General features: G+C 48.8%; 1 protein-coding gene across 2 annotated transcripts; it reads right to left on the reverse strand.

Moving 5' to 3' along the window:
• Positions 1-647: 647 nt before the first annotated feature.
• On the reverse strand, positions 648-14,447 carry RETSAT (retinol saturase). Of its 2 annotated transcripts, XM_090281621.1 has the most exons (11): positions 14,099-14,447; positions 8,835-9,017; positions 8,259-8,500; positions 7,612-7,813; positions 6,992-7,189; positions 5,194-5,313; positions 3,198-3,336; positions 2,807-2,916; positions 2,562-2,728; positions 2,190-2,349; positions 648-1,933 (listed from the first exon to the last, which is right to left on the reverse strand). In XM_090281621.1, the coding sequence occupies exons 1-11, from the start codon at positions 14,265-14,267 to the stop codon at positions 1,794-1,796; spliced, it is 1,830 nt and encodes a 609-aa protein (XP_090137747.1). In that variant the 5' UTR covers positions 14,268-14,447; the 3' UTR covers positions 648-1,793. The 2 variants fall into 2 exon arrangements, with proteins under 2 accessions (XP_090137747.1, XP_090137748.1); XM_090281622.1 differs by lacking the exon at positions 8,835-9,017 and having other exon boundaries at positions 14,099-14,446.
• Between the last annotated feature and the right edge of the window lie 1,546 nt (positions 14,448-15,993).

Consider the following 15,993-nt stretch of genomic DNA (forward strand, 5'->3'; position numbering starts at 1 on the left):
TAGTGCTGCATGTGTTATGAAAGCACGCTTTGCACATGCGGAATCTTTGCACATGCTGTCTGGACAGGGAGCAGTGTGTGCTATATACGAGACCTGATAGTTCTGCCAGCTGTTCTCTGAAAACTCTTAATGGGAAGATTGTGTTTGGCGTGGCCTCACTTAAGTAAGGATCCTGGGAAGAGATTTTTAGGAGGTTTAATTTAACTTTATATCCAGAGCCAAGACTGCATCTCAACTCAGCTAGCTCCATAAGTCACATGTGAATTTCCTAAATATCCCAACTTAGACACTTCTCTGTGAAAGGGTTGAGTCTGAGCTGTATGATTTTAAGCTACCAACAAAGCCAGCCTTCTTACACTGATATACATATAAAATATCTGACAGATATTCCTTTAATTCAGAAATCTACCATGTTAAATGACTGATTGTTGACATTGTTTCTCTTCTTTTTTGTTAACCCAATTAGTAGATTGCCACTGTTTTGGAGTGTTTTATATTTTCAGCTTTTGTAACTTAACTATAATTTTTTAAGCTTATTTGGTCTAATGATAAGTATTTTTCGGTACCTAATGTTTTATTGAGCTTCTATGAATGCCAGTTGATGTAATTTTGTATCATTGTACAGAAACTGAAATAAATTTCAAATATTAAAGCTTTAAAATCATTTCATTTATTAATACTGGATTAAAACTGACTGAATGAGGCCTAACGTAAGTGAACGGTCATTTGACTTTTAACCTTTAGTCTTCATTCACCTTCCTACCCAAACTCCAATAAACTGGAAACTCTGTACATTCTGTAGCTTTCCTTGATGTGATCAGGACTGATTTCCAACCCCACTCATTCTTCCACCAGGCAGCCTGTGTTCTAGGTCCAGGACATAGCTATCTGAGCCCTTTGTCATTATGCATTTAGTTTCCTCTTGGCACTTGTCCTCTGCTGTACCGTTGGCCTGGAAGGCTCTTAGAACCTGCTTTAACCCCAGTGAAGTCATCTTTCCAGTCCTGTGTCCTCACTGCTGATGTCACCCTTTGCTCTGTATCTTTGGAAGATAAGCCTTGAGGCTCAGGTACTAAGCTCCATAAGGGTGTGTCTTGGTGCTGGCACATTGAGAACCCAGGGTCACCCCAATTATAAGGATGACAAACCTAGGGCCTTGGCTGCATATGAATTAGATAGTATCTCCTAACACATACCTTGTTGACTAATGCATCTTGTCATGACCTCCAGCCCCCACAACCACAGGGAGCCTATCACAGATAGGTCTCCACCCTCTGAAAGAGCCAGTGGAACCAGCCAAAAGTAGGACCTGGAGGCCTCTGAACCTATGAAGTGTTGGCTAAAACCTCACTAGGCACCTTTTCCCTTAACAGTGTATACTGCAGCACAGCACTACAAGGGGATGAGAAGCCTCGAGACAGCTGGCCCGGCACTCTCAAGGATTCTACCCACCTGACCAGAAGAGTATTTGGTTTGATCAGTTAGGATGGACAGGTGTGGGGGGCAGAGCACTGCTTCATGAGACATTAAGGCTATCCAAATCAGTAACCCACTGTGCCTTTTATTAGAGCTAGCATGTTATAAAAGATATGAAAGATCATCCCCGCCCCAGCCAGAAGAGCTTCATTTAAAGAACTGTGATCTATGCTAGACCTGTGTGTCAGATCTCCATTCAGAAATCAAAAACAAGTGATAGTGCTTTATGTGAGCAGAAACGAATGCTAAAAGATATGGCTACATCAGGGACTATGCCATAGCCCTGGCCAAATTCCTCTGACTCATCTCTGGCCAAACTAATTCTTCTTCTTTTGTGCCAGGACGCTTGAACCAAGCTTCTTAAGGTCTAAGTACAAGTTCCGCTTCAGGATGGCACTGCTGCACAGAAGAGCCCCTTGCAGGGCCCCCATCAACCCACAGGTGAAGATATCCTGGCCTAGGAGACAAGAGCAGAGATCCATGAGCATCCCCCCAAGTGGTAGAGAGGGCAAGGGCCCTCGTGTTCATCCCTCTATACGGGGCCACGCAGAGATGGCTTCAGATCAGGCCCAGGATCTACAGCCTGCAGAAGCAGCCCAGTTAGGGTGTGGGAGGCTGCAGGGGCAGAAGGACCTGAGGATCGGAACAGAGGGCTGTGGGTGATAGGCAGGCCTTGGGTCTAAGCTCTTGGCAAAATGAGGCAGTGAGCGTACCTGTCAGGTAGAGGTTGGGGATGGGGCTTTGGGCCCTGATGGAGGCTATCCCATGAGGATGCAGGCGGCCTAGGTCGTGGTCAGCCCCATAAGTGGCACCCCGGAAAGCAGCCAGATAGAACTGATTGGTCAGCGGGGATCCTCCAGTCACACTGTCCACCTAAGAGGCAAAAAAGGTAGCCACAGGGTAGGAGTGAGACCTTGTCAGATCCTCATCTCTTTATCTTCTGCTCTCCTTGAATGAGCTGACGGCCTGTGTGGGTTCCCTGCCTTCCCCGGAGCTTGGCTATCTTGAGGTTTTATTTCCCTGCCCTAAAGAAAAGGGAGAAATGGCACCAGCGTTCTGTTGCCGCAACGACATGGTCTACCTACCTTTCCCTCCAGCTGTGGGAAAAGCTTCATGACAACCAACAGAGAGGCTTCAACAAAGGAGGCTTTCAGGCTCTCATAGTCGCTGCTCCGCTTTCCGTTTGGCTCTTCCTGCCACTCCTCAAACCACTCATAGGAGGTGGGCACCAGCACGATCATAGTGGATCGGTCTTGGGGATACAGAGCGGGGTTACTGCTGCCTGGCCCCTTCCCACCCCAACCCCATCCCCCAGGATGTCAAGCCACACCTGGAAATCGGTCCTCCCAAGTCGGGTCCTTAGCTGATGGAGAAGCAATGAAGAGAAGGGGCATGTGTGCTGCAGCCCTTTCCCTGGGCATGGAGAGGTAGAGCTCCATCCTGAAGGTGAGAGGGGTATAGCTGCCAGCCCCAGGCCTTGGTCCTCACAGCCAACAGCGCCACCCCGGGGACAGTTCATCTCCAAGGACACCCCTTACCCCCCAGGGGTGAAGCTAAGGCACAGCCTAGGTGCAAAAACCCTTCCTGGGTAAATTCTTGCCTGCTTCCTCCCATTTCATCTCCTGCTCCTGACTTCCCAGGGCCAGGGAGGAAGCAGGGGTCCTGTGGGCAGTGAGCTCACGCTCACACCCTCGCTCCCCACATGCACACACATGCCTTACGCCTTGTCCATGTCTGTGTCAAAATAAACATAGTAGTTGGTGGTCTGCAGTCCCAAGTCCTTCTTGGTGCCTCGTAGGCAGATGAATACAGATAACATGCCCAAGCCTGGCCGCACCATCTTCAGCTGCTGCTTCACACCTGTCAAAGAAAGCGGGTGAGGGCTGTGTGCACTGTGGCCCAAGATGGCCACATGCCCTGGGAGAGCCTGCTGGGGCTGCTCACTGCATCTGCAGCCTAGCCTCGATTGCCAGCCTAGCGCCTGGGCCATTTTTATCATGTGAATTCCTCTGTAACTGTTGAAATAACAATTGGCCTTACCTAACCTTGGCTGAGAGAGGGGAAGGGAGAGAGAAAGAGAAAGAGAGAAACATCAGTGTGTGGTTGCCTCTCGCGCACCCTCAACCCGCAACCCAGAGCAATATTTTAGTTGTAATTTTGATGTGGTTGTGTGAAGAGGTGAACCATGTCTTCCTACGCCAGCATCTTGACCGAAAGTCCCTGGGAGCGCGTTTCTTAAATTTCACTGCTGAGCCTTGAGGCGGTGACTCAGGATAGTTTGGAGAGGAAATTTTTTGAGTAGGAAAGCCTGGTCTCATAATAGCAATAAGGGAAGCTAAGGCCAGTGTGGAGAAGAAAGGCTTGGTATAACTGTGCCTTGTTTGGGACCCTAGGTTATATTTTTCGGCCAGGTATATGCTTCCTAAACTTCTTCCTGCTAACTGGAGAAAGGGAAAATGGACTAGGTGGAGGTAGTTGCTGCTCTTAGGGGCTTCAGAAGGCCTAGGGAGTTTCACTTCTGGGCCCCTGGTTCTGTCTATGCCCACTCAACCGCAGCTGGAGGAGTGCCAGCAGTGTGATTCCCCCTGGGTGCTGGGCCCCAGGTGATAAGGTGCTCTTGCAGCCCTCAGGCAGTCCACTGCTCCTTACTGCAACTGCAGAAGCCCACAGCCCCCTTCCCTCCTCGTGACGGCTGGCTGTGAAGCTTATGCCAATTGCCCTACTGTAATTGTTATAACGTCCCCCTTTGCTCTCAAAGGTGGCCTGTTTTCGATAGGTGCTATGGTCACACTACCCATAGCACTCAGTTCTTTACAGCCACTTTGTTCTTCACCTGCTCCCCTGCCCCTTTTAGTGAGGTCTTGTCTCTGGAAGTCCCATGCTTCTCAGACAAGAGGGGGTCAAGAGCCCAGGTACACCAGCATTCTCACCTCAGCTCTACCACCTTCAGATAGGCATTATTTCCCCTGCATGGCCTCAGTTTCCCCAGCCATAAACATCAGGATGATGATGGCTCTCTCCCAGGTGGCTATGAGGATCAAATGCAATGACCTACCCAGAGCCAAAAAACTATGTCCACCTCCTCCTCCTGCGCAAAACCAGGCTTTTCTTTTCAGACAGGGCTTAGCAGAAGAGAAGACTGCAATGAGGCTTATTTCTACCTGGCATCCAGATTTTGGGAACAAGGTTCAAGGAATGGAAGAAAGCCAAAAGGGTATGCTTGCAGCCTCATTCCCAATAAGGAGCTGGTTCCTGAAAGAAGCAGGAAAATATAACCTTGGTTCCCAAATAAGGCATGCAACAATTACATCAAGTCTTTTTTCTCCATGCCAGCCTTAGCTTCCCTTACTGATAATGTCAGACCAGTCTTTCCCATTCAAAAAAAGTGAGAAATTAAGGAAGGAAGCAGAATTCATACCACAAACTTAGAAAGGAAACTTAGAAGAAGAGAGGGAAACGTGGTTGAGGTTATGAGGGGAAGGGGGTAAACATGACACGAATGAAAAGATAAATAAGGACCAAAGGGTCTTTGGAGTGATGTGATACAAAGGAAGTTGTTTCCCAACCCCTGCACAGAGGCCTTGCTGGGAACAAGTTAGAGACCAGCGTACTCACCTTTTCTGCTTAAGGACAGTCAAAGGGCAGCCATCACCCTGGGAAAAGCATCAGCCAGGCAATGTTGGGAACCTGGGAGAGAGCTACACAGCCCAGTCTTACCTGGCAGGCAGCGGGCATTCTCTGGCAACAAGTACTTGTAGGTATTGAACAGTCCTGCATCAGAGATCACAATGGGGCAATAGATGTTCACGAGCTCTTGACCCTTCTTCACACTGACACCTGCAGGCACAAGAACTTGACTGAGGTTCTGTGCACTCCAGGAGAAAAATAAAGGCTCACATCCTGAACAGGTCCCACCCAGCCTACACTTCATTTTCTCAGACCTGGGCATCTAGCCACCTAGGGCCAGGCAGGCATGCCCCAGGCAAAACAGTAAACTAAGTAAAACATCCACAAGCACTCTCAGTGTGTCCCCCAGTTGCTCTGTGCTCACCGTCCCTAGCTTTCTCCCTACCCTGTGTGGGCTCCCTTTTCTTTAGTCAAACCCAACACCCTTCACATTAACGTCTTGTATCAGCCTTCCACAATGTGGACCATGTTGTGTGTTCACCTCGTTTCTAGTCACTCACTAAGTTATTAGGTACAACCACATGAGACAGCTGATAGTCAACCACTGTTTACTTATAAAAACAGCATTTTCTAATGGCTCAGCCTAATATTTTCAGATGCTTAAAAATACTCAGCTCTTCCATATCTCTGTGCCTTTGCACATTCTCTTCCCCTTGCCTGGAATAACCTCCCATAACCTCTGGCTAGCTTCTTCTGACCCTTTATGACCTCACTCAAGTACCTCTGCCTTCACTCTGAGGCCCTCCCTGCTCTGCCATCCTTCATTTCACCTCCAGTTCTAGCATGTGCTTCTATATGACACCTAAATTATATCACAGTGATCATCCCTATGAGGCTGGAAAGTTCTTGAGTTAGAGATTAGGACTTGTCTTTTTATTTTTATATTTTATCACCTAGCCCATGAAAAGACACAAATAAATATATTCTGAGCTGAATTAAATTGAACTGATAAATCCACCTTGCTTCATGGACCCCTTTTGGCTGGAAGGAGAACTCTACTCATCTGTTCACAAAGATGAGAAAAAAATCTCACCCTACTGACAGCTCCCTCTTTTTCACCACTGGCACCTTCCTACTCTCTTCTGCAAATGCCTTCTCAGAGATTGCTGATGGCCTTTTCTCCTTTGACTTTTTTTGGTGCACCAGGCCACCCACTCACCATCTCCTCCTTAAAAGGTTCCTCTGGTGAATTCCCTGTCACACCAGCCCTATTTCTTCAGGCCTCTCTCTGTCCCCTTCCCTAATGCTTCTTAAGCACCCACAAGTCATAGATGGTCTGCTGTTTCCCAGAGTCTTTCATAAAGTTCTTCCATAGTGGGATTTTGACTCTGTGCAGATAATAACAAAGACCTGAGCCAGGATAACAAGATTCTAGACCTCACTCTTCCATTTGCAGGTTGAGGGCAGGGTATTCTGCTGGCCTCTATAGTGCCCTAGGGAGTGCCCAGCTCCCTTAGTCATTCCATTAATCACTGAATAAACATTTATTGAGCCTCTATTATGTGCTAAGATCTATAGACAAAGATTAAAAAGACACTGCCTCTACACTCAAGGGGGTAATGGATTACTGGATAACTATTCTTATCTATTGAATAAATGATTAAATACTGTTCTTTGCAAACCATACAATCCTTTATCCTTCTTGAGTCCCCTTTCCCTCCACACCAATTGCTCTACCCAAGTCCCGCTCTGGAGCAGACTCCAGCCTTTAACCCTCGTGAGGAAGTCAGTTCTGCTGCACCTTCTGCCCTCAGTGCTTTCTTTTCCCTGCAGCCCAGGCCTCTCCCACCCAGCCCAGGGCCCACGAAGCACGATGCAGGACCCTCACCACAGGCTTTCCCAGCTGAGTCCAGTAGCACACTCTGCACAGAGGCCCTTGTCAGGACAGCACCACCGGCCTGCTGAATCACAGGGATGGTGTGGAAGGCGATTTCGCTAGAACCCCCTCGAGGGTAAAAGGCCCCCTTCATGTAATGGTCGACCAGCAGAGCATGCATAGAAAAGGTGGTGTGGCTGGGGGTCACACCTGCAGAAGGAAGAAGGGGGCGATGAGGCAAGTGCGAGCAGGGGCACCACTCAGAAAGGGATATGGATTCTTGTCAGAAAACACGCAGCCTGAGTCCCAGGGTTCAAATGAGCCCCAGGCTCGGGGCAGTCAGAGGGCTGGTTTCCATGCAAATATGAGGTACCTTACAGATCTTGGGGCCAGTGGGACTGTCATGCTGCTGAGACCAAGGAGGACAGTGCTGGTGAAAAAGGAAAATCACCCAGGGTATGGATGAAGAAATTTTTACAAAGGAGTTCAGCAGGTAGGTGGGCAGGTTCCTCATTCATAAGGGTTTATACCACATTTCACTTAGCCACGCACATTCAGGAAGCAAGACTAAGAGCCAGGAAGGCAGCACCTCCTCCTCCAGGAGCTGCCCAAGGCCCAAGGCCAGCACCCACCGTAAGTGGGGAAGATGTAGCTGAGCACTGCCTGGAGCTCCTGGGAGGCAGGCAGCTGCTGCAGGACCTCAGCCAGACTCTGGGTGGACGCGTGAAGGAATGGAGAAAAACGGGTGAGCAGCCCACACTTGTTGAGTATCTGAGCCACAGGCAACGGGAGGGTCTTCATCAAGATGGCATGAAAGGCTCCCCTGGACACCAGCTGGGGAAGAAAACAAGGAAGAAGGAACAGGTCTCGTGTCTAGAACTGCTGTGACAGAATCACCATTCCAATAGCCTGCCCCAGCACTCACCCCTGGATGGACTCAGGCTCAATTTGGATTTTTAAGAATCTGTACTCTGTGAATTCTTCCCATTCTACACTCAGATGAATCTTTTGCTTTTCAGTTTCCTGCCCAAATTCCTTTTGAAAAAACCAATCTGGTCTCAGATGAAGTAAAAGAGGGTAATAATCGGACGACACAAAAGCCAGCCTGCTAAGAGAGCAAGGCACTCCCCAGAGGCCAGAGTGACAGTGGCACCTGATGAACCCAGGCTCCAGAGGCACAGAGGCCAGCTCAGGTGCCTCCCCAACCAGTCACTCCATTAATGAAGAAAGTCAGCCTTGTCAGGAATAAACAAGGGGATCCTTAGCACATCCCCATTACCTTAATCAGCTTTATGTACTTGTCAATGGCAGCTTCTTCCTGGGGAAACTTCTCTTTGAGACCCTGAATGTAGGCTTTCTCCCCACTGTACATGGGGAACTCCTTTCGGCCACTGGGCCCTTCTAGTACCATGATGTCAAAGGGAGAGGACAAGGCAACCCAGTCCAGCTGCCCCTCAGTGATCTGATCCAACATAAAACAGCCAGGGCTGCCTTCCTGCATGCTCCCAATGTAATGGATTCCTGTTGGGATACAGACAGACAAGGTGTCTTAGGGCTAAGGGGATTGAGCCCTGCAAAGGTGGACAGAGAAGCAAGGTGAGAGAGGTTGTCCTGGCTGAATCCATGCCCAGAGGAGACTATTCACCTTTGCTGTGGAGAGGAGTTAGAGCAGAAACCACCAGATCCCTGCCCACTTCGGCTCCCAGTAGGCATGGCTATCAGAGAAGGGAAGAGGTGCCCAGAGAGAAAACTGGGCCTCCAAAGCAACAGAAATGCTGTGTATCATCCCACAATGGCTGCTCCAAGAGTCCTGAGATAGAGCCATGCTCCCAACCATTTTCCACATAAACCTTACCCGTGTCAAATTCAAGGCCATCCTGTCCAAAGGTATGACAACAGCCTCCTGCCTTGGTATGTTGTTCCAGCACCAGAACTCGCTTGCCAGCTTTGGCCAGAATTGCTGCTGCAGCCAGGCCCCCAATGCCACTGCCAATAACCACCACATCCAGCTTCTCTGGCACTCGGCTGACTGAGAAGGCTGCAGCAGAGGGAAGAGATGGAGGGTGGGCTTCTCAGGCAGGGGCAGCAAAAGAGCAAAGATATGGAAACCAAGGAAGTCTTCTCTAGCTTGTACAATGCTAGAAAGGTCTAGTGCAGTTAGGCACAGAGCTCCTTATGAAAATATCACAAACATTTTACATGGAAAACACTCAGTTCCAGCCAGGCAGATTAAACAAAGTGATTTGGTTTGATCTAAACTGATTTAACGTAAGTTGCTGTGTACATGGGAATACTCCCTACTTTCAAAGACAGTAGGAATCAGTCAACTATTATAGGAACAAGAACAGAAAGCTGACAGCAATACAGGCTGAGAACTCTGAGTGCAGAAAAAGAGAACTAGAGAAGGAAGAAAACAAGGAGTTAGGGGACAGAAACACTGTGTTGAGGGGCAAGCTACTGGCTCATAGAACTGTCCATTCACAAGTTGGTTATCTTTGGAAAATGTGGGGTCTGCAAGCACCAGTGGGGCAGCCTGGTAGTACAATGGTTCGTTAAGATCCAGATGCAGAGACCTGGGCAGGACAGAGCTCCTTGGAGGCTGCTATTCTGAGACATCACAGCACCTCTCCCTCACATCAGGGAAGTCTGGAGGCAGGGCTGAGGGGGCAGCACCTAAATAAGACACACTGGACAGCAGGAGGTGCTGTATGGGCGCATCCAACACAAGGTCTGTTCTTTAAAGATTTTATTTGCTTTAAGAAAGAGCAGAAGGGAGGAAGAGGAGAGAAATGTCCATGTGTGGGAAATACATTGGTTAGTTGCTTCTCACACGTCCCCAGTTGGAGACCTGGCCTGCAACCCAGGCATGTGCCCTGACAAGGAATTGAATCGTCAACCTTTCGGTTTGCAGGCCAGCATTCAATCCACTGAGCCACACCAGCCAGGGCCAAGGTCTGTTCTTTAAAGATCACTTCCCAGAATGAGAGTCGGAATTTTTCAAGCTGCAAGAGGACGTGGTCAACTTTAACTTTTCAAACGATTTTTAGAAAGACCTGTAGTTAAAAATATTTTTTATATCACAACCCAGAGCATATGTATATATAGACTATTAATACCTGAAACAAAAGGTTCATAATACAATACTTACCAGAACTATGTGTGGTGCGCTCATAATTTCTGTTCTACTGCATTTGAAAATGCTAGTTGCAACCCACCATCTTGATTTCATATCCCACTAATAGATCACAACTTGGTCTGAAAGAGTTAAACTAGTCATTTCATTTTTAGACCAACCCATGTAAGTGGAATGACTTGCTAAGGTGATGCAGTAAATTATTGACAGAGTCCAAGCTAAAACTCTGATCTCAGAAGTGCAGACTAATAGTCCTTCCACTTAGAACAGTTTTGTCTCTGTGAGGCAAGATGTGTCACACAAAATTCTAAAATCGTCAACTGAGAGGGATCCTTGAGATCAAACAGGGAATCCATTTTTAAAATTAATTAATTAATTACAAAAAAAAAAAAGCACCAGAGCTCTTTCTTTCAACCTTAGGAGGAACCCCAAAATATGTTTCAAAGTTGACAGCAGAGGTACTCTGATTGATGGGAGAGCAGTTTCTGAGCCTGAGGCGCCCCGTTGAGCCTTTGTCAAAGTCTCAAAATCAGGGTTGAACCATATGAGTTGGGTTCAGGCATAATCAGTTGAATCACTTAGTGGGAAAAATGAAATGTCTTATACAGGTTGAAGGAGACTTCTGTGCAGCTCCCTGATACCCCTGGGTGCATGTGGAAGGGTTAGTGAAAAAGTTAAGGTCCTGGAGCTAAGTTAAAGAAAAGGTCTCTTCTTGTCTACTGCTTCTTGTTAATTTAGCCATGTTACCAAACTCGAGGGGTTCGCCGCTTGGGGTGCTCATACCTTGGGGAGACATACCTTGTGATAACCACATCTCGTTCTTGAATACAGCACCCCATGCAGTGAACCCTTTGAGTTCAGTGACAAATTTGGCAATTTCAGATGACACTCTCTTAAAGGGACTCCCTCTGGGACTGGTGTGGACTCTTAGTGAAGCAGTCAGCAGCAGCAACTCATCCAGGGCTTACTTGCTTGCGTCTCCACTGGACAGAGGACCTGTTCTATAGAAGATTCTGGAACTGCTACCTGGCCTGCTTCCATAGTGAAGAGGAGTGGCCACCTGACCCTGTTTCCTTGCGTGGCTCAGGAGCAGGGTGGGTAGGTCAGTCCTTGTGGTCACTTTAATTAGTATTTCTATACTCGTTTTGGGTATAAGGTTGTCAAAAAGGTAGTTTCAGTTCTGGTGTGCCTTTGGTTTCTGGTTGGTTGGGTAGGAACTGTCTCTAGGAGGCAGGATTCAGGTCCCAACCTAGGTCTAACACTTGGAGGTTGAGGAACATCTGCCAGGCAATATAAGACATCCTTGGATAATGATTTCTGACCTGGTTGTCTTGTATTCTTTGTGCATTTACCTCCTAGGGTTTTAGCACTTAGTAACCACATATAAGCTTCTCCCCTGCAACTCCAGCCCTACTTCCTTTCATCAAAGGAGTGCGCTTTCTGGAGCACCTGCAGCTAGGGCAGAACTCATGATGGGAAATGGGAATAGTACCCCAGCAGTTTCCTGAAAAATAGTGAGGTTCCCATCAGACAGGCCACACCACCTTCACTTGAGGAGGCTCATGGTTTCCAATGGAGGTGATCTGGGACAAGCAAGACTGAGCAGCAAAGGTTTGGCTATGGGACTCAGGACTCAGGGGCTAGTCTACGGCTAATGGTGTAAAGATACATGCTTGGGATTATATGGAAAAAATTACTGGTTTTATCTATGAGCTGTTTGAATAAGACTCTCATTGCTTTTCTTCCTCTGAAGGGCAAGTGGAAAAATTACATACTTCATCTCTTCTAAGAGTCTCACTGATATAAAGAGATGTTCTATAAACAGGTGTGATTTCAGAAATTTTACCAAAGGTGTGATAACACGGGTCAGATACCCTAGGAGTATCAGAAAATCTACTTTTTAAAAAATATAATTTTAGTCAGCTTTACTAAACTTGCCAAATGAAGCAGGGATGAGTTTCCTAGCCACATGGTGTGGGAGGAAGATGGAAATGGCACAGGAATATGAATTGCTTTGTTAGTAAAAGTTAAAAAAAATTTTTTTTCCTTTATTGATTCTAGAGAGAGGGGAAGGGAGGGAGATAGGGAAAGAAACATCGATGTGAGAAAGAAACATCAATTTGTTGCCTCTTGCACACGCCCTGACTGGGGACCAAACCTGCAACCCAGGCATGTGCCCCGACAGGGAATGGAACCTGCAACCTTTTAGATTGCAAGGTGGTGCCCAAACAACTGAGCCACACTAGGCAGGGCATCTTTTTTTTAAAGTAAGATTTTAGAGTGGTCTTAAAAAGTAATTTACTGGTTCCCTGTCCATTCCTCTGCAAGAATGATTTTGAGATCACTGACTCTGGGAGTTACAGAGTCATGCATTCCCCCCATGTCAGAGCCCAGTCAGGTCAAGAAGACTCCTGAGACCTCAGCTCCTTTTCTGAGCAGTATCCTTTTAGCTGTCTTTTTCCTCCAAAGCTATGGGGAAGCTCAGGATGGGGCAGGTAGAGGTGAGAGAGCTCACTCTTTGCATTCATAACACTAGGTCCTTCTAAGCTATGTCTCCTCCTTGGGGAGGAGCCCCCACTCAGCCAGGGCACAGGCCCCTAAGCCTTTGGGAGTCTGCTTATTGGCAGTGGAATGGGGGGAAGCAGCAAGGTGGAGCAGCCCAGTGATTTCTCACTGCCAGATGCAGTTATGGAAGTTTAGGAACAGAATATTGCACTGCTAGGCTGTGAGCTGGGAGACAGGTGCAGCGAAGCAACACTATTCAGAACCTTCCTTTCAGCAGATTGGGTCTGAATTGTGGCATGTCAGCCAAGCTCTTAAACCAAATATCCTGGGCCTGGTCTCTGCCTTTTATAATTCTATATGCCTGGGACATGGGGGACAAGCCCTGGAGAGGCCTTTTCAGCCCACCTCCTCTAGAAGTCCAGAAGCTAGAGGGCTGAGAGGAACTGCAGCCTATAACTGCAGTAGGAGGTAACTGCCAGTGTGTGCATCTATAGCCAAGAGAAGAGGTGAGGTGGGGCTTTGGGTAGGAGTCCCCTGTGTCTTTTACTTGCTGAAAGTAAACAAAACTACCTTGCAACACAATCAGGTGTCATCCTTGAATAGAACACCCAAGCAGCGAACCTCTTGAGTGGGTACTAACCACTGTCATATTAAATGACAGGGCCTGGGCCCTCTGGCATCTCGGCCACTAACATGCCATCAAGACTGAAGAAGACCCAGAAACTACAGGGCCTCATGAGCCACAGCCACGGCAGAGCCGCATCTGCCCCATGGGCCTCATTGACTGCATCAGCAAGTACAGAAAGCCCCCGGGAGGCCGGGGTAGTGCTGGTGGCTTGCATCATCACAGGATCAGCTTCGACAAATACCATCCAAGTTACTTTGGGAAAGTTGGTTTGAGGCCACTTAAAGAGGAACCAGAGCTTCTGCCCCCACTGTCAACCTTGATAAGCTGTGGACCTTGGTCAGTGAGCAGACACAGGTAAAATCTGCCAAAAACAAGACTGGAGCCACCTCTATCATTGATGGGGTGCGAGGGGGCTATGAAAAGTTCTGGGGGAGAGAAAACTCCCAAAGCAGCCTGTCATTGTGAAGGGCAAGTTCTTCAGCAGAAGCGCCAAGAAGATTAAGAGTGTTAGTGGCACCTGTGTGCTTATAGCTTGAAGCCACATGGAGGGGAGTTCATTAAATTCTCACAAGTGAAAAATAATTAAATAAACGACAGGGACTGGATTCGACTTTGCCAAGACCTTGGCACACAGAGGACGGTGCACATGCCCATGGGCCCGTGGTTCTCCAGCTTGCCCAAGCAAAGGCTCTCGTCGGTGGCGGACACTAAAGCGGGGCGCCTCCATGTTCATCAAGCCCCACCAGCACTTTACATACTGAGAAACTGAGGCTCGGATCCGGCAGCAAGTCGGCCTGCCAGAAAGAAACCTCAAAGCACCATTGCTTCAGACCCTACGGTCCCTTTCGCTGACCTTGTTTGAGGACTTTCTTCCGGGCCTCCTTGTCGGTCACTAGGGGCGCGGGTGGCCGTTTGACGTCCTCGGAGAAGGGATTCGGGGAGCTGCCTGAGAGCAGCCACAGGTAAACTTTGCGGAGGACAGCCAGCAGCAGCACGGCCAGCAGCACCACTGTAAGCCACATGACGCCTGTCCGAGGACTGGGATCAGGCCGACGGCACCTAGTTTTGTGACCGTAGTTCCACCCTGTTAGTCCTGCCCAGCCGGGAGGCGGAGGCAGCTTTATCCAGTGCGCAATCCAGAACTTTTATGCCAGACGCCCCGACTCCAGCGCAGATTGACCCTCCCAGCACTCCGTACTGCCTTGGCACAAAACACTGCGTCTCCGCGGGCCTGCTGGGAAGTCTGCTCCGTCGCTGGAGCTGCTGCGGGGACGACTGGTGCGCACGCGCGAAAGAGGCCTGGCGGAGCGGCGAGACCGCAGGGGGAAAGCCCCTTGAACTGTGGGGACTCGTTGGGCGAGCCCCGGGGTCCTTAAGTGAGGGGGAATGTGGGATACACATGATGACCCTGGGACGAGGCAAGGCTGAGAGTTGCAGGACTGAGAGACACCGCGACTGGAAGGCCAGAGACCTGGGTTCTGGTCCGCACTCGGCCGTGGACTCGCTGAGCGACCTGAGGCAAGTCGCTTTGCTCAGTTTTCCCCACCGGATAGAACATGCCCTTCCGGGACCCCCTCACGTCGCTGGCTGTCTGTCTTGTTGGATGGAGATCTCGAGATCTGCACGTCGCAGCCGCAGCCGACGAGACCCTGTTCTCGTAGCCCCCACAATTGACCAATAGTTCGGGCCGCGGCGCCCCCCTGAAATGGCGTTGCCTGCGGCGGGGACCTGCTGACGCCCCCAGGCCTCTGGCTGGGTCCCCGTGGCACCTCCCTCCATGGCGGCCGTGAGGGGAGCCGTCCAGCGACAATCCTGATGAAAGTGTCAGAGAACTGCCATACCTATGTTCGCACTTGTATTTAAGGTATAGACCCAGTTTCTAAGTTAAATATCTATTCAGAGAGTTTAAACCTTAGCAAGCAGTCAGAAAATCATACCCGTAATGAAGCTCTTTACCTAAAGTGGATGCAACATAAATAATTCTTTTAAAAAGGATCCAGATTTATAGGAAGGTCATTTCCTCAGGTCCAACTCTGAGGAACTTGCCAAATATTAGCGTCACTTAAAAAGTTAACGTACTTGTTCGGTCGACTGTGTTGGCTCTTTTCTTTCTCTGAAACATTAGTAACTGTCCAGACACTGTTGAAGCCCTCAGCAGTGCTCCCGCCAGAACGGAGGCACTAGCGGGGGTGTGAAGCTGCTCATGCTCCTACTCTGTTTGCTTCATTTCACGCACAGTAACAGAAGGGCCTTTCTGGGATTGCTGTTACCGCCATACCTACCTGTCACCTTCCCAAGGTTGGCCGACCTATGAGTGTTTTGTCATATGCTGTGTCAGAGGTCAAGAAAGAGGGGCAAAATGGAAGCAGGTGCTGAGGCCCCAGAGGACATCGTGAGAGAAAGCTGCTTTCTGAGGTGCCATGAGTAAGGGACACTGTGCTCCCTTCTAAATTACAGTCAGAGGCCCAGCCCAAGGAGCAGGAGGTATTCCTGCTCTTGGTTGTAGAAATCAGTGTGTCCTACCCCAACAAGATTCCAGTTTGTTACTGGCAGCCAGTTCTTAGGGAATTCAGATCATATTCCCACAGTGGAGGGCTGACCTCATACAGATGACATCCTCCTCCCTTGGTCAGCTGAGTCTGTGAAATATGGCTGTCAGTGGTGTGTGGGCTATCTATCCGTTATGATCTGGCTTTTTGTTGTGACGCATCCATGAGTCCAGTTCCCCCATGATGACATGTGGCCCCT

The sequence above is a fragment of the Furipterus horrens genome, unplaced genomic scaffold (assembly GCF_987537825.1).
Source record: "Furipterus horrens unplaced genomic scaffold, mFurHor1.1.pri manual_scaffold_6, whole genome shotgun sequence".
NCBI classification, from domain to species: domain Eukaryota; kingdom Metazoa; phylum Chordata; class Mammalia; order Chiroptera; family Furipteridae; genus Furipterus; species Furipterus horrens.

Bases quoted from the DNA above. Each gene is read 5' to 3' on its own strand.
- RETSAT (XM_090281621.1), bottom strand. From the start codon at position 14,267: ATGTGGCTTACAGTGGTGCTGCTGGCCGTGCTGCTGCTGGCTGTCCTC. The intron at 8,501-8,834 runs GTAAGGTTTATG...GTATCCCAACAG, and splicing joins TGGCCTTGAATTTGACACGG to GAATCCATTACATTGGGAGC. The intron at 1,934-2,189 runs GTACGCTCACTG...CTTGTCTCCTAG, and splicing joins CCCCAACCTCTACCTGACAG to GCCAGGATATCTTCACCTGT.